The 27,608-nt window shown below is 42.3% G+C and overlaps 1 protein-coding gene across 1 annotated transcript in view; it reads left to right on the top strand.

The window, feature by feature from the left end:
* Positions 1–27,608, top strand: part of PTPRJ (protein tyrosine phosphatase receptor type J) — a 72,737-nt gene that overhangs the window by 42,626 nt on the left and 2,503 nt on the right. The window contains exons 2-22 of the mRNA XM_058027152.1: positions 3,656–3,674; positions 4,707–4,853; positions 5,607–5,882; positions 6,472–6,738; positions 9,363–9,629; positions 10,218–10,484; positions 13,100–13,366; positions 14,482–14,748; positions 15,951–16,226; positions 17,102–17,398; positions 17,654–17,788; positions 20,324–20,534; positions 20,687–20,802; positions 21,436–21,523; positions 22,825–22,866; positions 23,771–23,858; positions 24,959–25,049; positions 25,851–25,921; positions 26,075–26,209; positions 26,638–26,757; positions 27,106–27,266. Of these exons, the coding sequence (XP_057883135.1) occupies positions 3,656–3,674; positions 4,707–4,853; positions 5,607–5,882; positions 6,472–6,738; positions 9,363–9,629; positions 10,218–10,484; positions 13,100–13,366; positions 14,482–14,748; positions 15,951–16,226; positions 17,102–17,398; positions 17,654–17,788; positions 20,324–20,534; positions 20,687–20,802; positions 21,436–21,523; positions 22,825–22,866; positions 23,771–23,858; positions 24,959–25,049; positions 25,851–25,921; positions 26,075–26,209; positions 26,638–26,757; positions 27,106–27,266 (3,608 nt within the window). The remainder of the gene's footprint in view (positions 1–3,655; positions 3,675–4,706; positions 4,854–5,606; positions 5,883–6,471; positions 6,739–9,362; positions 9,630–10,217; positions 10,485–13,099; positions 13,367–14,481; positions 14,749–15,950; positions 16,227–17,101; positions 17,399–17,653; positions 17,789–20,323; positions 20,535–20,686; positions 20,803–21,435; positions 21,524–22,824; positions 22,867–23,770; positions 23,859–24,958; positions 25,050–25,850; positions 25,922–26,074; positions 26,210–26,637; positions 26,758–27,105; positions 27,267–27,608) is intronic.

The raw sequence follows: 27,608 nt of genomic DNA, 5'->3' as shown, positions 1-27,608 counted from the left end.
CAGTTTAGTGCATCTTTGCTGGTTAATGTTTGTTGGTGGAGTGGTGGTGGCTGACAGCATCAGCAAAGCCATGATGATGGTGCTGTGTGATGATGCTTGTCCCAAGTCTCAAAGTTATTCATGTGGGACAATTAACCATAGCTGGACATAGAGAGGGAAAAATGATGTGAGATCAGGGGTACTGCCTAGAGGGGCAGTCATCTTAATTATGCTGCTGCTTTGGTGAAAGGCTGTTGAGCAGCAGTTTGGAGACCACTGTGATAGCTTGGTCATATTTTCATGGAACTCCAGACCTGGGTGGATGGAGACTATAAGATCCGAAGGTACACACTTGGAAGATCAGCTTTGAGAGGGATGAGATTAACTCTCTGGCTTTTTGCATCTTGAGTCACAAGGCACACAGTGCTGAGCACACCAGAAACAGTAAGCAGCAACCTCAAGTGGTGTTCTTGGAAAGGGTTTGTGGTTAAGGGGTTTTTTGGCTAAGATATTTTGGTTTGCTCACTTTGACTCTTTAGCCATCCTTTGACCTAATATTTACATGAACCAAACCATGCTGTTTGTTTTGAAAACTGGAGCAGGTAGGTTGGCTGCTGTCCACAAGGGTTTTCCCCAGAGCAGGAGCCCCAGCTTCATTAGAGGCACAGTGTGGCAGCAGAGCCAAGCTGAGCTGAAGGTCTGCACTGCTGTATTCCCTGTGGCTCTCCCAGTGCATGTGTAAAGCTGGTGTGTTTTAAATCCTGCTCCTGGAAATATCTTACTTTGAGTTATCAAATATCAGTGGGATTTGGTCTTTTCAGTCACTCACTATTTTTTAAGAAGTTTTCCTGTACCATGTCTTAATTCTTCCTGGATAAGATTACTTGTGAGACTAATACTGATTCCTCACTTAGGCAACCCAGTGTACGCCTGAGGAGGATGGAGCTGAATTCGGGTTGTATCACACACCACCAGCTCCTGGTCAGTTGTAAACTGCTCACACAGAGAGCACAGAACAGACCTTGTGCACGTTCAGATGAATTCCTCAGCTCCTCTGGAACCTACAGACTTTGATCAGGCCCTAAGCGTGGCTGTGTGGCACATGATAAAATTCCTTTGCCATAGCTGATGACAGTGATGGGTTTGTGTATACATTTCCCTCCTGTTTTTCGGTTGAAATGGTCAGCATTTGGCATTTTGCTGTCTTTTCTTGGTGAAGGATGTTCCATCCCTACCCAAAGCACCACAAAAGTTAAAAAAAATTACCCAACTGTATATATGAATAACAGAGATTTGTGTCATTGGAAAAGAAAAACAGGGATGGCAGAGCTCATGATGTATTTAATGCAAACACAAGGAGAATCAGGTGTTCAGTGCAAATATACTCTGAAATCATAAACAAATGCTTTGTGTAAATTCTACGTAATAACATCAGGTTGGAGAGCAGTTTGGTTCATGGCTGATGTTGAAAAATACAACATGGAATGACTGAGTCAGGCTGATGCTTGGACATGGGATCATTTGTTTTGTGTGGTTTTGGATTTCAGAAGGAAGGCCTGCCTGCTGCCAGTGGGATATGATTTTTTTAAATTTGATTTTGCACATAGGGTTCTGGAAAGTCAGAAGGGTGTTTTGAGGGAGTATTGCCAGGGTGTGATAAGCAAATAGAATGTTGGGGTGCAGTTTTTAAATCATGTGACAGGAATTTTAGTGTAACTTTCCTTTTTGAGGTTGTTTGAGCATCCTTAATAAAAGGAAGCCCACAGTCCACATGTGGCAGTACAACAAAATTTAAAGCAGCTTGGTCATTATTTGCCATTAGATCAGATGCCCATAAAACAGGAATCATGTTCCTTTCTTCCAAGGGAAGAAATGGAATGGTAAAAAGGAAGGGTTCAGGGTATTTGCTAGTGGCATACCTGTTTTGCAGTCATACAATAATACCTGTTGTTCCTGTTGCTCAGGAAGGATGTTGTGCCCTAAACTCATAATTTGTGAAGAAGGAGATGAGAAAGTTCATTTTCAGGCAGTTCTACAGAAGGGAAAGTAATGAAGGATGATGGGTTGTGAATGATGTCAGGCTCTTGATTCTTTGTCTGTAGGGCTGCAGAAATCACTCTAGCTTAGTCCTGCGGCATTTCTTGTTGATTTTGTTCTGCTTGTGAGTTCCCTTTCTTAATAAACATAACATCCTTTTGGCTTTGCTTGTAGATTGCCCTGCATTTCAGGGGATCTCACCTCTTACTATTCAGCAGCTGTTTCCACACAGCTTAGTTCTTCTGCTCTGGACACTGCACAGTAGTTTCTTCCTGCCTTCAGAGTGGCTGTTTCCTTCTTGAGCTCTTCTTCCTCAGACACTTCACGAAGGAATGCCGGAGTACTCTTGACCTGGGTGCAGGCAAATATTTCCTCACTTCCTGAATAGCCTTGCAGTTTGAGCTCTTAAAAGCTCAGGTTGAGGCGGAGCCTCACACTTGGATGTAGGACATCTGCATCCCATATCATGTCTGTTGTGTGCCATGTTGTCCAGGCATTAGGTCTTTGATGCTTACAAGTGCTTTTTTTTGCCCAGGAAGAGTGCCCAAACTCTTCTTGCTGTGGCACTGAGACCATCACAGGAATAAGATTTTAATGGTATTTTCTGACTGCTTTTTGAGGGTGTGTCTGCTTGGACCCGTGACTGGTGCAATGAGCTGGAGCTCCTTGTGGCACCAGCAACATGGCAGCTGGGCCAGTGAGTGATTTGGGATTCCAGGATTGCATTAGCTTGTGAGATAGCTGCTTATTTGAGTTAACTCATGGAATTGCACAAATGGCCAAGAAATTGGGTGGGCGTAGAGAAAACAAAAGTTCTAGATAAGACTGCTTCTTGCAGACCTCAGTCTGGGACTTTTACTTCATTCCTTTAAGCAGCATTTTGTGCTGCCACTTGGAGGGATGTTCATATGACAATTTATGGGCCAATTCTCACTCCAGCAGGAAGGAAAGTGGCTATTTGGAAGTAAAGTACAAAGTTTGAAGGCTAAAAAGCATTCTCAAAGCAAAATTCTGTTTGTCAGTGTTACCAGCAGAGGAGTTTCAGGCTGCAGTTAAATGGCAACTGCTGATATGTTAGGGATGTGTGCACACGTGTAAACTGGATTTCAGAGCATGTATCAAGTGTTTTGAACTTTACCTACCCTATGTTTGCTTCAGAAAATGGAAAACACTCTTTTGTGAGAAGTAATAAGAAGGTTTATACAGCAAAAGAATGAAAGGAATATTCTTATTAGTAAGAAAGACCTAATTGGCATCTGCCTTTTTTTTTTGTGGGACAGTGTTAAGGGTACTAACTAAAGTGTGTTTTAACTAAGATCTTATAGGTTTGGTTTATAAATTTGTATGTGCAAAATAACTACCTTAGGTTATTCAAACCTTTTTTTTGGTGACAAAATAAACTACTTTTTGGAATGTGGAAACTAACATTTTACCAGCATGCTTAAATTTTTTTTATACTAGTTTGATGCATTTTTTGGTGTTGTTTTTATGTCAGTAGAAGTTTATGTATGTCTTTTGCAAATTGAAAAATCTGGAGTTTTTAAAACAGATTTCTTCCTCCCTCATGTTAATTAAACGACTCCTTATTTTATTTGAGCTTCTAGTGGTTTTAATTACTATTATTTTTTTTGTTTTCCAGGTCAGATGTACAGTTGCTTGTAAGTATCATTCAGTTGCTTGCTCTTTTTTTTTTTTAATATAACTCCCTTTGTCTTAGTTAGCTTTAAGAAAGACCAAGCAGTATCAGCAAAGTATTTTTAAAAAAAAAGCTTCCTAGAAAGAATTTAGAAATAGCAGTTAAAAATACATGCTCAGTTATTTTAGTAACTGTAATACCTACAATGCATTTAAGGATATGTAAAAATATAAATCTGTATCTAAATCCCTTTGCTCTTCACTTTGTGGAGAGTTCTGGTAAAATCAAGTGCAGGTGTAATGTGCTTAGTAAGATGGGAAAATACACTTAAAGGCAATAAAAACCAAACAAACTCCAAAAACAAAACACACAAAGTGATGCCTTTAAAGAATATCTGAAGTGAAATTCAGTTTAGAGATGCTGTTCTAGCCAAGATAATATGTTTTTATGTGGCATAAATTTCTGAAAGTGTGTACAAATAAATTCTACCTTAATACTGAACATCAGATTTAAATGAGTTAGCCTTTAAATTTTAGGGTCTAAGTCAAAGTGTTCTATGCTTTGGCCTATAAAATTGATGTAATGTTTCTGCCTCTAGATATAGAGCCATGTCTCTTCCCTACTGGTTGGAACACATTGTGGGAGTATGAGAGGGGAAGAGGGGAATATTCTTAGTGGGAGAGAAAAAAATTGCTATGCCAGGTTAACCAAAATTTCTGATAATACATGAAGGAAACACACACATGGAGTGTGGCTGCAAGTTGTTTTAACTGCTTTCAAACAAAACTGTACTGAAAAGAGAGGTCATAGTAGCTTTCATCCAAACCATGTGTAGAGTCAGTGGATGGCTGAGATAATGTGACAGTCACTTGAGTCTAGTTCAAATAATCTCACTGAAGTTAAGAGGTAAAACCATGAAATGTGCAGTGAGGTTTCTGTAGAACTGGGAAAACAGAAGTAACTGTGGGTCTGTGCATGATATCGGTAAGTGACTGTATTTCTGCAAATGGGAAGTTCAGAATTATTGTAAAGACTGAGTTTTGTGTTCTTTCAGGCACTGAGGATTGCAGCTCAAATAATGCAACTGCAGAACCAGCAACCAGTAGTAATGATGATTTATCCGTAAACTCTGCCAGTGGGAACAGAACCTCTGCAGGTGGAAGAGTGGTTGGGGCTGCATCACTAGCTGATGAGACAAGAGGTGATCTAAGCACTGTAACACATTTGTGGTTTGGAATGTGACTGGGATGTGAATTTTTGGGGTGTTTTGCGCTTCTATATCATGATTACACTAGTTCAGCATTGCAGGGGCATGACTCCAACTGCTTTACTGCAGTAGAGAATGAGGCCAAGAAATGCATCTGCACACCTGACTAGGAGTGCAGTTTCATGCTGTGATTGCAGCATAGCCTTGGAATAGTTTTATCCATGTTAGACTGAGACTCCCTTCCCTCCCTTCCCTATGGCTTTTTAGGTTGCAGGTTAATAGTTCAACTCACTGTGACATAGAGATTTGAAATGCATAAGTGATGGGGTACAGCTGAAATCCTCTGCCTAGTAGAGAACATTTTATGTCACATGTACAGGACAGATGTGGGAATCTTGCAGCTAGAAAGGCTCCTCTCTTTGGAATATCCAGTTAAGGAAAGAAATGTCAGCGTGTTGTGTGTCCCAGTCTTTGTCAGCACACTGCGTAAAGCTCACAGCTGAGGCAGCACTGAAATCACTGCTGCTCCTAGACAGCTTTACTGCCAGAGGTGAAGTGAAGCTTGAGGAGTTGCAGTAGACAGCAGAGCTTGCAAGTGTGCCTTGCAGTAGAGAAAGGTGGCTTGATTGTTTTCTCAGGCTGATTTCTGTTTTACAGAGACTGGATATAGCAGGGAGGACAGCACTATATGTGTTTGTTTGACAGCAAATATTCTTGTAAGTTTAAAGTATTTTTCTCTTTTCGTAGGATCCAGCCTGATTTATAACCTCACAGCAGAATCCATTGGTGTGAATTCTGTCATCATAAAATGGATGGTGAATAACAGTGGTGATGGCCAATACACATACAGGATAGAGGGTTTAAATTGTAGAGATAATACAACTCTGAAGAATGAGACCAATGACAAGAGAGCAGAAATTACTGGGTTAATCCCTGGGACACCATACAACTTCACAGTATTTGCTGTAGTAGCAGGTAAAAATGATACAGAAGGAGAGGGAAGTCTCATAGACCTGTATACAAGTAAGTCACAGTTTTTTGCATTCTTGTTGCTGATGGTCTGTGCTTTGCTTTGCAGGACAGGACTCTTCCCACCTGCCGGAGGCTATGAACTTAATAGCAGCCTTACCTGGGCTAGATACTAGGAATGTATAGAAGAAACATAGCCTTGATTTATATATTTACTTATTAAACACCAAACTCCCTCTAACCTACCGCCATAAACCAAAAAGTCCTCCACTACAACTACTAAACTAAAAACCATCCAATAAACCAAACTGAAATTGCCTACATTGTCAACCATACCCTTCCCTTTCCTGTCCACCTCTCTGGATTCCCTGGGAGCTCTGCTTCAATGATGACCAAAGCTTCTCCTTTGGAGTGTCAAAGGGAGGCAGATGCCACTGAGCATGGCTTGTCTTCAGTTCTCCCTTAGCTGCCTAGTGGTGCAACAGCCCCCAGGAATGCCTGGTGATGTTCTTGGGGTGCTCTTGCACTCTGGACCATGAGTGGTGTGAGGGAAGTGAAGTCCTGGTGTGGCTGTGTTCCTTGTTTCCATGTCTATGAGCAGCTGTTCTTGCAGGCTAACGAGTTGTTGTCTTGCCTTTCACAGGGCCCAGCCAAGTTCATGATCTCAAGGCAGAATCCATTGGTGTGAATTCTGTCACCTTAAAATGGGAGGTGAATGACAGCGCTGCTGACACCTACACGTACAGGATAGAGGTTGTCAATGGTACATTTGTGCAGAATGTGCCATCCAATGAACCCAGAAAAGAAATTGCTGAGTTAATCCCTGGGACACACTACAACTTCACAGTATTTGCTGTAGCAGCTGATAATAAGACAGAAGGAGAAGGAAGTCCCATAGACCTGTATACAAGTAAGTCACAAGTTTTTTGCATCCCTATTGCTAGTGGTCTGTGCTTTACTGTGCAAGACAGGGCTCTGCCCACCTGCCTGATGTTGTAATTTAATAGGAGCCTTACCTGCTAAAAATGAGTGCTTCATGCATAGGAGAAGCATAGCCTTGATTCACAGCATCTGCTGTAGCAGCTGATAATGAGACAGAAGGAGAAGGAAGGTCCACAGACCTGTATACAAGTAAGGAAATGGTGGACAGCTCAGAGCTCTTCCTAACTGCTTGAGGGCTAAAGCGTAAAGTTGTTGTGTATATAGATCTGATGTCTTGTTACTGTAGCCTAGTTTGGAATGTCTAGTAAGCAGTGTGCTTCTTTAGGTGTGGAAGAAATACATCCTTGGTTTTAAAAAGAAAATCCAGGCAAACTTAATCCATGCTGCTTCCTCTCCATGTTTGTCCTCATATCTCTTCATGTGGGAGATAATTTCTTGTCACAAATAGTGAGCCAGCTAGGAAGGATGCCCTCCTAGAGTTGGTGTTTTTTAATAGAGTTAGACTCATGGGACATGGTAGGTGGCTGGCTTGGCTACCGTGATCATTAAATGACTAAGTTTCAAATTTACAGTGTAATGAATAATAAGAAACAGTAGAGTTGCTCTCCTGGAGTCCAGGAAAGTTTAAGCTGTTCAGGGTACTACTTAGCAGCCTACCCTGGGAATCTGCTTTTGAGGGCTTAGGAATCCACATGTGCTGTTCAGTTTTTGAGAACCACCTTTTAGAAGCACAGGAACAGGCAGTTTCACTATGTCAAAAGTTAAGTAATAGGGGCAGAAAACCAGCTTTGGTGAACAAGGAACTCCTGGTTCCTCTGATGGAACTCCAGAAGATGAAGAAATTGTATGAGCTTTGAAAGTGAGGTCAGGCCTCTCAGGGGGATTACAGAGCTGTGGTTTGTCTATGCATGAAGAAGACACCAGGGCCAGAGCTCAGTCACAGTTGAAACTGGCCAGTGCTCTTTCAGATAACAAGAAAGGGTTTTTGAAGTACATTAATAGCAAGGGGAGGTCCAAAGAAACCATTGGACTGATCCTTGTTGAAGATGGTCACCTGGATAATAGGGATGAAGGAGATGCAGAGGCATTCCGTGTGTTTTGTAGCTCAATTTTTCGTGATACTGATAGACCTTGGTGTGCCCAATCCCCAGAGCTGGAGGCCATGAGAGGTGGGACAGTGGCTTTCCCCTTGTGGACACTGGAACTTTGATGGACCACCTGTATCAGATGAAAGTTCACAAGTCCATGGGGCCTGTTGGGATTCATCCCTGAGTGCAGAAAGATCTCACTGGTGTTACACAGGACCCCTCTCCATCAACTACCAAAGGCCTTGGGAGCTGGGGAGGTCTCTGCCAGCCACTGCTATTCCTGTTTACCAGGAGGGTGGGAGGAAAGACCCAGGAACCTGCAGGTCTGCTGGACCAACCTCAGTTCCTGGAAAAATTATGGAGGAGATTGTACTGAGTACTGTTAAAAGGTATTTTAAGAATAATGCAGTCATCAGGTGCCATCAACATGGGTCACAAAGGGAAAGTCCCATTTAATCAATTTCATCTTTTTACCTTACCTGTGTTGTCAAGTCACCCACCTGGAGGGGAAGGGAAGGTGGTGAATGTAGTTTTTCTGCATTTTACTGAGATATTTTGCTTCTGTCCCTCACAGCATCCTTCTGGACAAGTTGTCCAGCTGTGGGATGAGGGGGTTCACGGTGCACTGGGTGTGGAGCTGGCTGCAGGGCAGAGCTCCTGGGGTTCCAGAGAGTGGGACTGTGTCTGGCCGCTGAGCAGCCACCAGTGCTGTCCTCAGGGCTCAGTCCTAGGGCTGCTCAACATATTTATCAAGGTATGGATGCAGGAGTTGAATGCATACTGGGTACGGTTCTAGGCCCTGCAATTGAAGAAGGATGTGAAGGTCCTGGAATGCCTGTAGAGGAGGGCAAGAAAGCTGGTGCAAGGGCTGAAGTGCCTGTCCTGTAAGGAGCAGCTGAGGGCTTTGAGCTTAGGAGGCAGAGGGGTGACTTCATTGTTCTCCTCAGCTTCCTGAGGAGGGGAAATGCAAGGGGACAGACTGATCTCTATTCTCTGGTGTCCAGGGAGATGATGAGTGGGAATAGTTCAAAGCGGCTTTAGGGAAGGTTTAGGCTTGACATTAGGAAAGCATTGCTGTACTGACAGAGGGTTCAAACACTGCAATAGGCTTCCTAGAGAGGTGGTCAGTGCCCCAAGCCCTTCTGTGTTTGAGGCCTTTGGACAATACGTTCAGTAATACCCTTTAACTTTTGGTGAGGCATGGGGTGGTCAGGTAGATGGATGAGGGTAGTTATAGGTCTCTCCTAAGTATATATTCCATTCCTCTCTATCATTTTCCTGCCCACCTCTGGATTCCCAAAGGAAGCCTTAGGAGTTCAGTCACTGAAATGGCCTGTGCTTATGTCTTGGGGTGTCAAAAGGGAGATTAATGCCTCTCAGAATGATTTGTCTTCAGTTCTCTTTTAGCTGCCCAGTGAAGCCCTGGTGTGGCTGTGTTCCTTGTTTCCATGTCTGCGAGCAGCTGTTCTTGCAGGCTAACGAGTTGTTGTTTTGCATTTCACAGGGCCCAGCCAAGTTCATGATCTCAAGGCAGAATCCATTGGTGTGACTAATGTCACCTTAAAATGGCTGGTGAATGACAGCGCTGCTGACACCTACACGTACAGGATAGAGGTTGTCAATGGTACATTTGTGCAGAATGTGCCATCCAATGAACCCAGAAAAGAAATTACTTGGCTAATCCCTGGGACACACTACAACTTCACAGTATTTGCTGTAGCAGCTGATAATAAGACAGAAGGAGAAGGAAGGCCCATAGACCTGTATACAAGTAAGTCACAGTTTTTTGCATTCTTATTGCTGATGGTCTGTGCTTTGCTGTGCAAGACAGGACTCTTCCCACCTGCCTGAGGCTGTAACTTAATAGCAGCCTTACCTGGGTCAGATGCTAGGAATGTATAGAAGAAACATAGCCTTGATTTATTTATTTACTTATTAAACTCCAAACTCCCTCTAACCTCCAACCATAAACCAAAAAATCCTCCACTACAACTACTAAACCAAAAACCAACCAATAAACCAAACTGAAATTGCCTACATTGTCAACCATACCCTTCCCTTTCCTGTCCACCTCTCTGGATTCCCTGGGAGCTCTGCTTCAATGATGACCAAAGCTTCTCCTTTGGAGTGTCAAAGGGAGGCAGATGCCACTGAGCATGGCTTGTCTTCAGTTCTCCCTTAGCTGCCTAGTGGTGCAACAGCCTCCAGGAATGCCTGTTTATGTTCTTGGGGTGCTCTTGCACTCTGGACCATGAGTGGTGTGAGGGAAGTGAAGTCCTGGTGTGGCTGTGTTCCTTCTTTCCATGTCTGTGAGCAGCTGTTCTTGCAGGCTAACGAGTTGTTGTCTTGCCTTTCACAGGGCCCAGCCAAGTTCATGATCTCAAGGCAGAATCCATTGGTGTGAATTCTGTCACCTTAAAATGGGAGGTGAATGACAGCGCTGCTGACACCTACACGTACAGGATAGAGGTTGTCAATGGTACATTTGTGAAGAATGTGCCATCCAATGAACCCAGAAAAGAAATTGCTGAGTTAATCCCTGGGACACCGTACAGCTTCACGGTATTTGCTGTAGCAGCTGATAATAAGACAGAAGGAGAAGGAAGTCCCATAGACCTGTATACAAGTAAGTCACAAGTTTTTTGCATCCCTATTGCTAGTGGTCTGTGCTTTACTGTGCAAGACAGGGCTCTGCCCACCTGCCTGATGTTGTAATTTAATAGGAGCCTTACCTGCTAAAAATGAGTGCTTCATGCATAGGAGAAGCATAGCCTTGATTCACAGCATCTGCTGTAGCAGCTGATAATGAGACAGAAGGAGAAGGAAGGTCCACAGACCTGTATACAAGTAAGGAAATGGTGGACAGCTCAGAGCTCTTCCTAACTGCTTGAGGGCTAAAGCGTAAAGTTGTTGTGTATATAGATCTGATGTCTTGTTACTGTAGCCTAGTTTGGAATGTCTAGTAAGCAGTGTGCTTCTTTAGGTGTGGAAGAAATACATCCTTCGTTTTAAAAAGAAAATCCAGGCAAACTTAATCCACACTGCTTCCTCTCCATGTTTGTCCTCATATCTCTTCATGTGGGAGATAATTTCTTGTCACAAATAGTGAGCCAGCTAGGAAGGATGCCCTCCTAGAGTTGGTGTTTTTTAATAGAGTTAGACTCATGGGACATGGTAGGTGGCTGGCTTGGCTACCGTGATCATTAAATGACTAAGTTTCAAATTTACAGTGTAATGAATAATAAGAAACAGTAGAGTTGCTCTCCTGGAGTCCAGGAAAGTTTAAGCTGTTCAGGGTACTACTTAGCAGCCTACCCTGGGAATCTGCTTTTGAGGGCTTAGGAATCCACATGTGCTGTTCAGTTTTTGAGAACCACCTTTTAGAAGCACAGGAACAGGCAGTTTCACTATGTCAAAAGTTAAGTAATAGGGGCAGAAAACCAGCTTTGGTGAACAAGGAACTCCTGGTGGAACTCCAGAGGACGAAGAAATTATATGAGCTTTGAAAGTGAGGTCAGGCCTCTCAGGGGGATTACAGAGCTGTGGTTTGTCTATGCATGAGGAAGACACCAGGGCCAGAGCTCAGTCACAGTTGAAACTGGCCAGTGCTCTTTCAGATAACAAGAAAGGGTTTTTGAAGTACATTAATAGCAAGGGGAGGTCTAAAGAAACCATTGGACTGATCCTTGTTGAAGTTGGTCACCTGGATAATAGGGATGAAGGAGATGCAGAGGCATTCCATGTGTTTTGTAGCTCAATTTTTGGTGATACTGATAGACCTTGGTGTGCCCAATCCCCAGAGCTGGAGGCCATGAGAGGTGGGACAGTGGCTTTCCCCTTGTGGACACTGGAACTTTGATGGACCACCTGTATCAGATGAAAGTTCACAAGTCCATGGGGCCTGTTGGGATTCATCCCTGAGTGCAGAAAGATCTCACTGGTGTTACACAGGACCCCTCTCCATCAACTACCAAAGGCCTTGGGAGCTGGGGAGGTCTCTGCCAGCCACTGCTATTCCTGTTTACCAGGAGGGTGGGAGGAAAGACCCAGGAACCTGCAGGTCTGCTGGACCAACCTCAGTTCCTGGAAAAATTATGGAGGAGATTGTACTGAGTACTGTTAAAAGGTATTTTAAGAATAATGCAGTCATCAGGTGCCATCAACATGGGTCACAAAGGGAAAGTCCCATTTAATCAATTTCATCTTTTTACCTTACCTGTGTTGTCAAGTCACCCACCTGGAGGGGAAGGGAAGGTGGTGAATGTAGTTTTTCTGCATTTTACTGAGATATTTTGCTTCTGTCCCTCACAGCATCCTTCTGGACAAGTTGTCCAGCTGTGGGATGAGGGGGTTCACGGTGCACTGGGTGTGGAGCTGGCTGCAGGGCAGAGCTCCTGGGGTTCCAGAGAGTGGGACTGTGTCTGGCCGCTGAGCAGCCACCAGTGCTGTCCTCAGGGCTCAGTCCTAGGGCTGCTCAACATATTTATCAAGGTATGGATGCAGGAGTTGAATGCATACTGGGTACGGTTCTAGGCCCTGCAATTGAAGAAGGATGTGAAGGTCCTGGAATGCCTGTAGAGGAGGGCAAGAAAGCTGGTGCAAGGGCTGAAGTGCCTGTCCTGTAAGGAGCAGCTGAGGGCTTTGAGCTTAGGAGGCAGAGGGGTGACTTCATTGTTCTCCTCAGCTTCCTGAGGAGGGGAAATGCAAGGGGACAGACTGATCTCTATTCTCTGGTGTCCAGGGAGATGATGAGTGGGAATAGTTCAAAGCGGCTTTAGGGAAGGTTTAGGCTTGACATTAGGAAAGCATTGCTGTACTGACAGAGGGTTCAAACACTGCAATAGGCTTCCTAGAGAGGTGGTCAGTGCCCCAAGCCCTTCTGTGTTTGAGGCCTTTGGACAATACGTTCAGTAATACCCTTTAACTTTTGGTGAGGCATGGGGTGGTCAGGTAGGTGGATGAGGGTAGTTATAGGTCTCTCCTAAGTATATATTCCATTCCTCTCTATCATTTTCCTGCCCACCTCTGGATTCCCAAAGGAAGCCTTAGGAGTTCAATCACTGAAATGGCCTGTGCTTATGTCTTGGGGTGTCAAAAGGGAGATTAATGCCTCTCAGAATGATTTGTCTTCAGTTCTCTTTTAGCTGCCCAGTGAAGCCCTGGTGTGGCTGTGTTCCTTGTTTCCATGTCTGCGAGCAGCTGTTCTTGCAGGCTAACGAGTTGTTGTTTTGCATTTAACAGGGCCCAGCCAAGTTCATGATCTCAAGGCAGAATCCATTGGTGTGACTAATGTCACCTTAAAATGGCTGGTGAATGACAGCGCTGCTGACACCTACACGTACAGGATAGAGGTTGTCAATGGTACATTTGTGAAGAATGTGACATCCAATGAACGCAGAGCAGAAATTGCTGAGTTAATCCCTGGGACACACTACAACTTCACAGTATTTGCTGTAGCAGCTGATAATAAGACAGAAGGAGAAGGAGAGTCCACAAATCTGTATACAAGTAAGGAAATGGTGCCTCCAATTGCAAATGACTGTGCTGTTTGTACCAAATTGCTCTGCTTTCTTACTTTGGCTTTCCAGCTTTCTCCTGTTTCTTGTTGTGACGTTGCTTTTCTGCTCCAGTTGTGTGTGCGCAGCGATCTTTGCAAAAGGACTGAAATTGTCTCTGTGTTTGCATGTGCCACCTGTAAATTGGTTATTTCATCAGCATGTCTGCTCAAGGCTGTGTAGAGATCCAGCTGCTACCACAGCTTGACTTTTCCTAGACGCTTGAGGGCTGAACAGACCCCTCACAACGCCTCTGGGAGTGGGTTACCACAGCTCGTACCAAAAGATGTGGTGTGCAGGGATGTGATGCCTGCACACCACATCACTGAGGCTTTTTTTTCTTTAAAATTGTTTTGAGCTCTTTGCAGAGTCTAGGGCCTGAGATTCCTGTGGGCTGTGACTGACTCACTTCCTGGGGTTGCCGTATCAAGTGTGGTGCCGATCTTGTTGGTTTTTGCCAGGGCACCTTTTTCCTAGACTAGATAGACGGGATAGGAATAGATACTACTTTTATCTGTAGCTCAGAAATGCAAAGAGAACAGGCAATTTCCCTACAATGCAATTTAGAGGAGTGTGTCCTGGAGCTGCTGCTGAGTCTATAAACTTGTCTAAGCTGCCTGAAGCGAGTTTTATCTGTCTAGCATTGCTGCTGATTCAGGCTTGCAGACACAGCCCCCTAAGATATGTCAGCTGTTGGACCTGTACAAGCAGCCCATTTCTTTTTCCTGGTATTGAGGAGAGTTTAGGCTGAAGATCTCAAATTGAGACTCACGGGCACAATTTTGGGTTAAACAGGTCAAGATGAGCTTGGACGGTTTCCTTCCTGATTTCCATCTGTTTCTCTGTCTGGAAAACCACTGTGGAAACAAGTGATTGTTGGATATGAAATGAAATAGAATATTCCTCAAAGCTCCTATGACCTTTCCAGAGATGCCTCAGTGTGAATGCTAGAAATGGGGAAGTGGAGCTTGGCACCAAGTGATGCTTATTCTGTGTGGAAGAAGGAAATGTGGCTGTGGCTCTTCTTTATTTCTTTTTTCTGATGGGTTGTTGCTTTGCCTTTCACAGGGCCCAGCCGGGTTCTTGATCTCGAGGCAGAATCCATTGGTGTGACTAATGTCACCTTAAAATGGGTGGTGAATGACAGCGCTGCTGACACCTACACGTACAGGATAGAGGTTGTCAATGGTACATTTGTGAAGAATGTGACATCCAATGAACGCAGAGCAGAAATTGCTGAGTTAATCCCTGGGACACACTACAACTTCACAGTATTTGCTGTAGCAGCTGATAATAAGACAGAAGGAGAAGGAGAGTCCAGAAAACTGTATACAAGTAAGTCACAGTTTCCTGCATTGCTGTTGCTGTCTGTGTTTTGCTGTGCAGCACAGGGCTCTGCCCACCTGTACATGGCCTGAAATTTAAATGTTGCTGGCAGAGTTGCTGTGCTTTGCCTGCCTGCAGTCAGAGATGTTTGTGTGAAAGAGACATAGCCTTCTTTGAAAAAGCAAGGTAAAACAAACACCTCTAAACCAATGATTGTTAAGTTTGGTTACCCAGAACTGTGTCACAGTGGACTCTACCCAAGACATTCTCTCTGGCCTGGGATTTTTGTGGGTGCAATTGTTGCCTTCATTTCTTGGAGGATCGGGGGCTCCGAACATTCTTTTAAGGGCTCCCATATAGAGATACTGTGATCTGGGACCCTGTGGCTGGAGCAGAATGAACTGTAGATAACACTGGCTCAGGAGTACATTCCTGGCACGACCTAGGCGAGCTGCTCCTTTGCCACCTTTCATCACCTCTGTTCCTTTTCTGTGATGTTTGAAGTTCCTTACCTTTTGCTGTACACTGTCACAGCTGGCCATTTGTCTCGGTGCAGGGAAGGCTTGAGACCTTCAATATGAGTGTTCAGCAGGCTTCGTTTATTGAAGAGCACATCAAACTTTTATACACAACAAGTAATAAGCTCATGCATATTCTGTAAGTTAACAGTCTATTGGTTATATACAGATATCTGCTTCTTCATTCCAAAGGAGTTACATTTGCTTTTTCTCATGTCTCTAGTCTCTTAACTACAGCACTTTGTTAAGGTAACACTGCTATGCTCAAGGACAGTGTCCTTGCAGGTGCAGAACTTAGATTAGCTGGGCTCTTGTCACGTAGCTATTTCTCTGCAGTACACAGATGGACCACCATCTCCTTTCTCCAGACCACTCCCCCTCTTGTATCTCTCCTGACCAACATCTCTGAATTTCTGAGCAAAATCCTGGAGCTGTGACATTGTAATGATGTGTTCTGCCATAGAATATCAAAGGGAGATGACTGCCACTCAAGGTTACATTACATCAATTCTGTCTTAGCTGCCCAGTGGTGCCAAAGCCTCCAGGAATGCCTGGTGATGATGGGATGCTCCTGCACTCTGCACCATGAGTGGTGTGAGGGAAGTGAAGCCCTGGTGTGGCTGTGTTCCTTGTTTCCATGTCTGTGAGCAGCTGTTCTTGCAGGCTAATGAGTTGTTGCTTTGTCTTTCACAGGGCCCAGCCAGGTTCTTGATCTTGAGGCAGAATCCATTGATGTGACTAATGTCACCTTAAAATGGGAGGTGAATGACAGCGCTGCTGACACCTACACGTACAGGATAGAGGTTGTCAATGGTACAAATGATACACATGGGCACAACGTGACATCCAGTGAACGCAGAGCAGAAATTACTGACTTAAGCCCCGGGACACTGTACAACTTCATGGTATTTGCTGTAGCAGCTGATAATAAGACAGAAGGAGAGGGAAGTCCCATTGACCTGTATACAAGTAAGTCACATTTTCCTGCATTGCTGTTGCTGGTGGTCTGTGCTTTGCTGTGCAGCATGAGGCTCTGCCCATCCCCCCCCCAGGGTTGTAATTTAAGACTGTTGCAGGCAGAGGTGATGATACCATCCTGGAGCTGGAGATGGCCAATCTCCAAGTTAGAGATGGATGTTAGTGTAAAAGCAGAATTGCCCTGGTACAAAGGTATTGGTAAAGCTTGCTTTCAGCAAGGAGAAGATACTTTTCCCTGAGCACTGGTCTCTTGCAAATTTGTGAAAGGGACATTTGCATTTGTTACCTAGAGTATGGAGGCCTGAGATTCTCATTTTAAGGGGTATCTTTCTCTATCTGGTCATAAGGTTGCAGTTTTTATACTACATCTTAGAAGACTCCCACCCAAAATGACTTGTTATAGTTGCTGCTTTTAAGGATGGCTACTGCTGTGCTCTTAATGGACAGAGATTAAATTAATTTTGTTATGTGTTCATCATTAAGAGTTTTACATAATTATAGAGGGATTTAGTGGCAGTCTACATAATACTCTAAAATGTTCTTAGAGTAATATGTTAAAGGGTTGAACAGTATTTTGAAAATGTTGCTGATCTTGCTAGATAATCAGCCTAAATTTTCCCAGTAACCCCGTCTGTAGAGGAGGAAAAGAGCATAAAATAGGTCTGTGTATTGTGTTAAACAGTTGTCTTCCTCATAGGTGACAAGTCCTTGTGTAGGCAGTAGGTGCCATGTAGGCATCTTTTTAAAGGGGGAAGGAATACTGAAGTTTTACAAGCATTTATACACATACAAATACACAGCTTTTTCTAAGGGCAAGGCTTGATTTCATACTCCTTCTTTTTTGTTATTCGTTTTTCTTTTGGCAGTTCCTGTCTCAGTGGGTTCACTTCAGTGTGAGCCAGTGGCCAAGCAGCCTTGCCTAATGCTGAAGTGGAAATGTCCTTTTGGTAACAACTCTGGCTTCAGTATCAAAATATATAATATAAGTGCTTCTGATGTAGTGAGAGACTACTCGGCTCCACGCTGCACGGGAGAAGGCTTTGAGCAAAACCTCACAATAAAATATTTAAATTTTTTCAGCACCTATAATGTTACTATTAGGACTCTTCAAAATGGCTCTGAAAGCTCTGCAGTGGACAACTTGTGTCACACCAGCATTACTGGTAAGCATTAAGATCCAAGCGTGAAAGATACTCGTAGGACAAAAATATTAACTTCATGATTGCAGAATACCAGACTTGGTATGCACTACATTATCAGCCTGCAAAATATGAATAGAACACTATATTAATTCATAGTGATTTATTGTGATGCACAATAAATATGCATTTATGTGAACAGTGTTGGTATCACAGCCTTTTCTTTTTTGGAAAATTTTTATCAGTGCTTAATGTACTAAAAAATGTTTTTGTTGGCAGACCCACCTCCTCCAACCGAAGTTCCTTCAGTCAAGGCCGTCAGTCACAGCTCTTTGTCTGTTGAATTCTCTGATTTTAATTCACTGAATGGTCCATTGGAAGCCTATGCAATAATGATCACAACAGAAGATCAAAGTAAGGTGTTTGTGATATTTTTATGTAGCTCAAACAGTTTACTAGGCAGCATTATGTTTTACACTCTAAGTAGGTGTTAAACAGATAAAGAAAAGGCAGGCTCAGAATTTTCAATCACATTTCAGAAATCATGAGGCAGATACCTTGCTTAAAGTCAGGTCACTCGTTGTTTTCAGAAGGTGCCTGTTTCCACGCAGCCTTTTCCTGCCTGACTTATCTTTGTACATAAATCTCTTATGTATTGCCCTTGTGCTATTGCCACCTTGATTTGCCAGTGATTCCTTTCCCCAAGATTGTGTAGTGTCCTTTCTTTCCCCACAGAATAATTTTCAGACCAGCTAATTGAAGCAGCTTTGGAATATGATATTTTCTTCCCCCTTTCTTCTTCAGCTGAAAGATGCCTGCAGTAAGGTCTTAAAAGGAAAAGAGCTTTTTTTCCCGATTTTACCCAAAATACTTTAACTAAGAGAGATGGGATGTGGGTGGAAGGCTTAAATATCATTGACAGCATTAATGGAAGTTAAATTCTATGGAAAACTAGAGAACTGAGAAATATCTCTGATAGGTGAATGTCTGGTGATAAAACACTAAATTAAGGAACTTAGTTTTGCAGCATAGGTTCCACTTGAACAACTGTTCATTTTTGCCCATGCACTGGAGGAATGAGGCACCTCATGGAGACAGTTTCTGCTAAATGGGAGTTCACATTCATGCTTATCCTTTGTTACAACACTGGAAATTCATGTTGCACAATTTTGATTATAGATCTTCCTTCAGTGGTTTTCCATGCAATACATATCCAAGAAATGCATGTTTGTGTGGGTGTGTGTATATATATATGTGTGTGTGTGTTACATCACATCATTGCAGAAAATTCCTATTTTTCACATGCCTACCCAGCTGCCCCAGAATTGCTGATTTGAATGCCAGTCTCTTGTCTGCAGCTCTGCTTGTAACTTCAGCCAGTCCTGGTTAGTCACAAGGAGATCTGGTGTATTCTTCTGTGTGGTTTGGATTGGAAGATATTCAAGGAGGACTTTCTAGGATGAGACTGAGAGAAATAAGGGAGGAACGTTGCCCACATCTGTAGTTTACAGTGAGTGCTTTGGTGGGAGCAGAAGACAGCCTCACAGCCAAGCATCTCTTCAGCCTTATTGTTGAAATGGCACAAATATTCTTGAGATGTGTTTCTCTGTTCTAAACCAGTCATGGTTGCCTTTAGGATAGACAGAGAGGAATTTATTCTGTTGTGTAAGAAATCCACAATGCTTTATTCTGTTGTCTAAGGCCGTTTGAAATGTCGTAGGGTGGTATTCAAGGCACCTACGAGGAGCTGCAGGTAGAACCAGGGATGTACCTTTTTTTGGAATGCAAACTAGGGACAAGACAAGACATAACATACCTCAGGTAGTATTAAACACCCATTTCTAGGCAGCTGAGTTATTTGCAACCTCATCTGCTTTTAGTGAGACCAAGTTAGTGCTCCAGAAGAGTTGTGTTGCACCATGTTCCTACAGAGTTACAATTGAGAAGAGCTTTGCTGCTGGTGGTAGATCGCCCCTTGTCTGCACAGCTCTAGAAAGCTTGTCAGAGCTTTTCCACCTTTCAGAAGCTCCTGCAAGGCTTCTCTTTTTTAAAGGTGAATTCAGTATTATACCCACTTCTAGAAGGACCTTTTAGCTTTGTAAAGACAGTCAGTAGAGAGCAAACTTCTGTCAAATGAGTGAGATTCTTTGTCCAGCCTCAGCACTGGGAAGATTTGTCAGTTCGTTTGCTCTTGAGTTGTTGGGACAATTGATAAGTTGAGTTTATTATTACCTCTTAGGTTACACGTGCCTCAACTGAATGATTGCCTCAAGATTCTAGGGTTTGCCTGCTATAAGAACAGACACTGTAAAGTGATGCTGTTCTGCAAATGGTGTCCTGTTGGTCAGTGCTCACTGTGGCAGCCTGTTCTTAATCTTCTGAAGGAGAAATTGTTCTGCTCATTGTTTTGTCCAGTGCTTGTCTGTATCAAGGGAAGGCAGAAATAACCTCTTTTGTCTCCTACAGTTCAGGTGTGAGACTTCTTGTAGGATAGAACAAGGTCAGGACAAGTTTAGTGCCACCCTGAATAAGGCCTGATGCTTTTTGGGTAGCACAAATACTGATGAGTTTTTTTCTACACCATTTGCATTTTACTCTCTACATACAGGAATGGATAGAACACACATGGATAAAGCTGACTTGCCTGGTGAAATCTGTCCATGAGGATGCCTGGTTCCAGCATTCATGCACCTTTATTCATAAGCTCCTATACATGCTAGAAGTAAAACCAATAGCAAATTAAAACAAATAATGCTGGGGAGAGGTGGTGCAGTAGATTGCACTGCAGTAGAAGAGGTTTCTGAGATTATCTGTTGCTCTCAGCCTTTCATTTCAAGCAGTACTTGTGGAGGAATGACAATTGTAGTTGATGTGACAATCTCAGCCACTGTGCCAATTGATACAAAACCAGGGGATGAATTATATCCATGTTCTTGTTGTTTCCTGAAGGTTCTGAGTCTTTGAAGGCTAAGTTGAACAACACATACAAAGATTTCAAGAAGAAGACAACAACTGCCTATGTTACATATGTCATAAAAACAGAGCAGGCAGATTCACATTCTTCCCGTTCTCAGAGTGATAAAAACATCGTCAATGTAGGCAAGGGAAACACAATGTATGGCTATGAAAACGGACCATTGATCCCTCTTCGTTCATACAGGTATTTATTTCAAACCATCCTTTTGATAAGTTTTCTGCTATTGAAACCTAGAAGATCATCTAATGGAAAGATTACAGATCTTGCTTTAAAGGCTGTTAAAACCCTGTAATGTACCTGGTTTTGTTTTTTTCTTATTCCTTCCTTTTCAACAGGGCATGTGTTGCAGGTTTCACTAATATAACCTTTTCGGATTATGTGATTGAGGGGGAAGACAGTTATGTATCATTTTCACCCTGCTCTGAACCAGTCTTACTGCCCCAGGATCCAGGTATGTTGATGTCAATTGTAGGACTGGCAGCTTGGCACATAAACAGCATGTGGAGATTCCTTCATTATGGCAAGTTTCATAATATCAAAACACCTGTTGGTTTCTCTGTATGAACTGTTTCTTTCTAGCTTTGCAGTGGCACTGCTCTGTAAACTCATACCTTGCTAGTTCTGCAGGTGATCCCTTTTTTCCATGTAGGATTCCACCACAGGAGTAGCCAACAGCCATGGCATGCTAAAAGGGATTGGATGACACAGTGAGACTTTAGTGTAGCAACAAGTGGCAAATAGCAACTTTCACAGTTCTGTTAAACTAGAAGCAGGTGTATTGAAATGCAGATATTGGTCCTTTTGATAAGTTTTCTGCTATTGAAACCTAGAAGATCATCTAATGGAAAGATTACAGATCTTGCTTTAAAGGCTGTTAAAACCAATTTTATATTAATTTAACATTCTCTGGTTATTATTCTTAAGGAGATTTCAATACTGGTACAAGCCAAAGGACAGTAAAGACAAGATATTTTAGTAGAGTGAAGCATGCTCGTTTACTCACTTGCAAGGTTCTGCTGTAGCATGTTGTTTCAGTTAGGTCTTACTGAAAGGACAATGAGTAATACCTTTTCTCTTTTATCAGGTATTATTGCTGGAGTGGTTATTGGATGCCTTTTGGCTATCTTGGCTGTAGTTGCTGTAGGGGGATTCATATTCTGGAGAAGGAGAAGGTAATGTGTGTTTGTTGCTGTGTTGGTTGTGTTGAGGAGCACCAGTGTTTGACTTCAGTATTTTTCTCCTAAAAAGGACTCTGTCTGTCATGATACATGGCTGTCAAGATGTTTTAAAATGTGTTGTATTAAACTGTTGTTTGTTTGTTACAGATTAGAGTTGAAGTTTCAAACCACTTGTTACATAACATTGTTTAAGCCCATAGTTACAAACTATGAGTTGAGAAGAGCTAAACAAAATAAATTTTAATTCATAGAACAGAATTGTGCAGTCATAGGATGGCTTGGGTTGGAAGGGACATTCAAGATCATCTAGCTCCAACTCCCTTCCATGGGCAGGGACACCTCCCACTATCCCAGGTTGCTCAGAGCTTCTTTCCAGTCTGGCCTTGAACACTGCCAGAGATGGGGCATCCACAGCTTCTCTGGGCAACCTGTGCCAGTGTCTCACCATTCATGAATGGTGATGAAGTCATTCAATCACAAGTGAGCAAACATCTCAAATTATTGTGCTAAAAGTAATTTGGTATAATTGTACCTTAGATGGTTTGATTTTAAATTATCCATCAGTCATTCTTTTTAATTGCTTGATAGCCTGTCACATGAAACTTCTATTGTGGAATTTCCACCAGCTGATGAGTTTGAGCTGGTCTCTGTTTCCAACCTTGTTCAAATCATCTGGGATGTAAGAGTGCACAAAGGCTTTTTCCTCCTTCTGACCATCCTTTATGTGGAGTTAGCCATAGGGCCCTTAGTGCAGTTTTCTTATTGCTTTAAGTAACTGTTGTTACTTTTACTGTTGTGTCCAATAGCTGTGTTGTGTCCAATAGCCTTGGGAAGAGCTTCCTTTAAAGCTTAGCAACATTTCTTTTCATTCAGCTACCACTGAATGACTGACACATCACTGTTGAGCACTTCCTGTAGGGATTCTGGGATCAGCAGCAGTTCTCCTGAGATATCAGTTGATAGTGCAGATCCCTCATTTGTACATTTTCCACCAAAATACATGCTTTGTGTCCAGGCTCTAGTTCCAACAGAAAGAAGTAGTCCCATTGGACAGCATCACTAAAAGAAGGGTGAAGTTTTTGTTTGTTTGGTTTTTTGTTGGGTTTTTTGTTGCTTTTTTTTTTAATTCCAGGTGTAAAAGTTTGCCTCGGGAGTTTAGGTTGGTTTTTTTTTTCACTGAATAAGATGCTTTAAAAGAAATTGTTCTCAACAGGCACAAGGAAACAGATAAGAAATTTTGTATAAATTCCATTGAATTCTACTGTAAACCTGTGTTGTTTTCTTTCACCTTATAGGAAAGATAAAAGAAATACTGAAGTGTCTTTTTCTCCAATTAAGTAAGTCCATATCTTTTCTCCTGGTATTTTCTGAGCTTAAGTGATATTTGCAAAAGTTACTCAGATACTTGTTTTCTGTGCAGTTTTATAGAGAATTTTGAAGTATTAATTCCTGGTGGAACTGAAAGATGCCAGCATGCAGACTAAAAATAATTATGTGGATTAAGACTTCTAAAGCCACCACAGGGATTTGAGTGTTCACTTCATGAATCACTATTAGACACACAAATGCTCCACATGGTTTTGAAAAACAGGGTTTGAATGAAACAGATTTCATGCACATTGAAGGAGCAATCAAAATTGTTGATAAAATGCAAAAAAGCAAAATATGGTCTGTGATCTGAATTTTTTTTAATGACTACTTTGTGCTGAGCCATTCATCCAGATAGAGTTGTGATTGTCAAAGCTGGCCATGGAGGGAGTAACCACAATATATTGGAAGTCACAGGCACTGCAACTGAATCATGTTATTGGCACCAATTTGTGCTGGTGGAAAGCCATGGCCAGAACATGCCATGGGATCCCACCTCTGTAGACTTGATGGTTGGCATAAAATACACCAGGAGATGGGGTCAATCCAGTGGGAGTAAGCAGCTTGTGTGATGTTCCTCTCCTGAAAGATGCACTGTTCTCTCTTTGATTTAACAGAGCAGTTAAAAGCTTGATACCCTGTCCCCTGTAAATGCACTGTTTTGTGGCTGCAACTAACAGTCGTGCTTTCAGTCTTAGATTGACATAATGACAAATACAACTGCATGTGTCTAACCAGCTTTTTTTTCTTCCCCTCACCCTCTCCTGAAGAATCAAGAAGTAAGTAAAGCATACTTTCTAACACATTAACTGAATTAATTCATGGCTTATTTACCTAACACCAGTTGCTTACATGTGGCTTTTCTCATTTTAGATCAAAAATGATTAAAGTGGAGAACTTTGAGTCATACTTTAAGAAGCAGCAAGCTGACTCCAACTGTGGTTTTGCTGAAGAGTATGAGGTATGTGCCCTCACTGGGGAGAGAGCTTCATGACAAATATTTTTGGAAAGACAAATCATCTTTCCTGTGGAGCATGCACAAGGCTTACAGAAGGAGAAAAGAAGGGTCCTTTTTTTATAGAGATGATTAAGCTGAGTGTATAGCCTTCTCTTCCCTTATGCAGCTCTGAATTTAGTTGAAGTGCATGATAAATACTTCCTGTCCTGAATTATTATCTCTGACCGTGGGCTTGTGGCATGGCCTGCTTGTCAGAGCTCTCACCAGAGAAATTTTTGCCCTAGTCATATGCAGACTTAGCCTGGGGGACACTGTATAATTTCTTTGCACTTCAGTTTTCTCATCTTGGGTTGTTGTGGGTTTTTTTATACATATCAAGGCAGGTCTGTTGCTAATCTCACTGACTTCTTCAGTGCGTGGGTGTGATTTGCAAACCACACCTGTGAATAGCTCAGTCAGAGAAACAGCAATTATGATTTGCTTACTGACCATAAGAGTTTTTCTATGAAATGTGCTAAAGCTCACTTGCTGTAAGGAACAAAGGACAGGAAGGAAGTGTTAGGGAGGATTCTGTGTTGTCATGTCTGCTGTTAAAGAATCTCATTCCGTTTCTCATCTCCTCAAAGCTATTAATTGACTTTCTTCTTCAAATTCTGTCTCTTTGTACTTCACAGGCTGGTGCTCCACCTTGCCTTCCTCTCAGATTTTGCTTCCTTCAGTTGGTTCATGATGTTGGTTCATGATTTCTCTCTCCCTGTAATGTCTGCAGAGCTTATGCAGTAGTTCCCTGCCTTGGGCCCAGAAGGAGCTGCCATTGATATCAGTGTCTGCTTCCACAAAATTGTTTCCAGGCTTTTAACGTCCATCTATGGGTTTTAAACATGCTGCTATTCCTCCATTCTGTATTAATCCCTTCTCTAAAAGCTTTGCCACTGTCACCCTCCCACTCTGTAACAAGATGATTTTTATTGACATTTATCCCAGTTTAACATGCCTACTTTTACAGCACAGGACAAAGGGTTTGGACTACTTTTCTGTTTGTCTCATTTCTGTATGATTGCTAAACCAGGATCAGGTGCTCATGAATCCTCCTTTTATTGTAGGAACTCAAGTCTGCTGGTGTTCATCAGCCCAAATTTGCTGCTGAACTTCCTGAGAACAGGGGGAAAAATAGATACAACAATGTCCTACCATGTGAGTTATTCTCTTTGGGTTTGCATCTTCTACTGGTTCAGTTTTTAAGTGAAACCCATTGGGTTTGGCTAATCCAGCTTTAATAGTACCCAGTTTCAAATACCATTTTCCAAATGAGTGAATTTGAGTTGCTGCTTTCCCAAAGTCATTGTATAAACACACCTGAAAGAGCCTTCCCTCAAGGATATTTCTCCGGAAAGCTTCTTTAAAGAACCTTCCCTTAAGTAAATAGCTTTAATTTTCCATTTGTGAGAAATGTGCAGTCCAGGTTGAAAACACAAGAGGATAACAGTTGACCACACACAAATGAATTTGCAAGCTATGAGATATAAGACCCTGCTGGCCAGCTTTGCAGATCAAGTAAGAGTTTAAGCCCTGTCAAGCTGCCTGTGGGCATCCCAATGTCGCAGAGAGTCAGAAGTAATTGAAAACTGAACAGTGACAGGTACTTAAGGATGCTTTGGAGGAAAAACATTGGCTGCCATGGCAACAGGAGCCAAATCACTTCTTTTTATCCAGTAATTAAAACTGTAGTAAATCTTGTGTTGGAATAAAAATACATAAATTAGCAATACCAAACCATATTTAAAACCAAAATAATCTGTGTTTCTTGAGTGATTATCCTTGCCACTCCTTTTCCTGAAGCCTACTGCTATTTATGATTCCTAAGGTTATATTCTTATTCTTAAAATGCTTATTGAACACCTTTTATTTAGAAACCATGTATTAGATAAACAATATTGTTCTGAAAGGTTCCAGTTCAAAAATTCATAGTTGTCTTTTCCTTTTTTCTTTCTGCAGATGATATTTCTCGTGTTAAACTTTCAAATCAAAGCTCTGGAACTGACTATATTAATGCAAACTATATGCCTGTAAGTTACTTCATTAGCTGAAATGAAATATAATGTGTATTTTTCTGATGTGGGCATAAGGGCTCATAACAATGTTTAAAATAAGCCTTTATTTTTCACTGATGTTGTGTGTGTGTTTATATATACACATTTATTTTGGTTTTTTCCTCTTAGGGCTATAATTCAAAGAAGGCATTTATTGCTGCACAGGGTCCATTACCCAATACTATAGAAGACTTCTGGCAAATGATTTGGGAAAAGAGTATCTATTCAATTGTTATGTTGACAAAATGTGTGGAACAAGCCCGGGTATGTTGTTATCAATACTGAATTGTCACTTGAAGGCAGCTGCATCTCTTCTAATTTTGTTGTTACCTTAGCCATTTGGAGACTGGCCATTGTCTTATAACAGCCATCCTCTTGGTGGAAGACTGTTTTCTAGATTTAAAAAAGCACAATTATTTTGGTTGTTGTTTTTTTTTTTTTTTTAGCTTTTTGCTATTTTTATATCTGCTGACTGCCAGAGTAGATTGTCTCAGCAGGGTTGCGGAATCACTGTTGTTAAGGATGGGTTCTTCTCTCTAAAGAATGATTTTGGTAGATGGTCTCTTGCCCTGGAATTTGTGCAGGTCACCCTTGAGAAGAGTGACATGCTTTCTAGCCCTGCTTCAAGTGGTGGGTTATTTAAAAGTGAGTTGTTTCATTGTTGTGTGCAATGTTTCTAATTCTCTTCTTAGACAAAATGTGAGCAGTACTGGCCAGACAAACAACCCAAGAGCTATGGTGACGTTATTGTGACAATGGTCTCAGAAGTTGTCCTTCCAGAATGGACAATAAGGGACTTCACTGTAGAAAAGGTGAGGACTGTCTTGATTGTTGGTTGTTAATGTGTAAATAAACCTTGTGCTCGTGTAGTTACCTCTAATATCTTTTGGACCAAACAATTATCCCCATCAGTAAATACAAGGCAGTGTATATGAGCTTGGAGTATAGTACAAGGAAATTATTTCAAAGAATTCTCTACCACAGCAGAAGGAAGAGGGAAACTGGAATATCATTGGTGAAATCACTGCAGTTGTAGCAGGCATCTTTGATGAAGCTGTGCTTGGCCCAGTACATGTGTCAGGAAGCCCAACTGTTGCCACTCTGAAGCCAATTTTCATTGTCTTTTTTGTTCATTTTTTTAATGTCTACTCTTCCTGCAGTCCAACACCCCCGAGAGCCACACGGTGCGCCAGTTCCATTTCACCTCCTGGCCAGATCATGGCGTGCCAGAGACAACAGACCTTCTCATCAACTTCAGGCACCTTGTCCACGAGTACAACAGCCAGAATCCAGTGGACTCTCCCACTCTGGTGCACTGCAGGTAGGAAGAAGGTGTTTCTGTTAGGCACACTTTTGTCTTGTGGTTTTTTTACAGTCAATTCCATTTCAGGAGGATTAAAACCAAAGTCTCTCTGAGTAAGGACATGGGCTATTTACTTTGCCAAACTAAAACCTTTGCCCGGTGCTTCAGAAACTAACAGTGCTGTGTAGGTAGCAGAGGAAGTGGTAGAAAATGTCATTAGAACAGAGCATCTCTCCTAGCCTGGAAAACTGAGCTGAAAAAGATGTCCTTTCAAGAGCTTGGATGTAAATCCTGTGCATGAGAGCCACCCCTCTGTGCTGCAGAGACTTTTATTACCCATGCCACTGAAACAGCAGGAGG

The sequence above is a fragment of the Melospiza georgiana genome, chromosome 6 (assembly GCF_028018845.1).
Source record: "Melospiza georgiana isolate bMelGeo1 chromosome 6, bMelGeo1.pri, whole genome shotgun sequence".
NCBI lineage: Eukaryota > Metazoa > Chordata > Aves > Passeriformes > Passerellidae > Melospiza > Melospiza georgiana.
The sequence above is the reverse complement of the archived record's forward strand: the minus strand, read 5'-3'. Positions and strand labels throughout refer to the sequence as shown.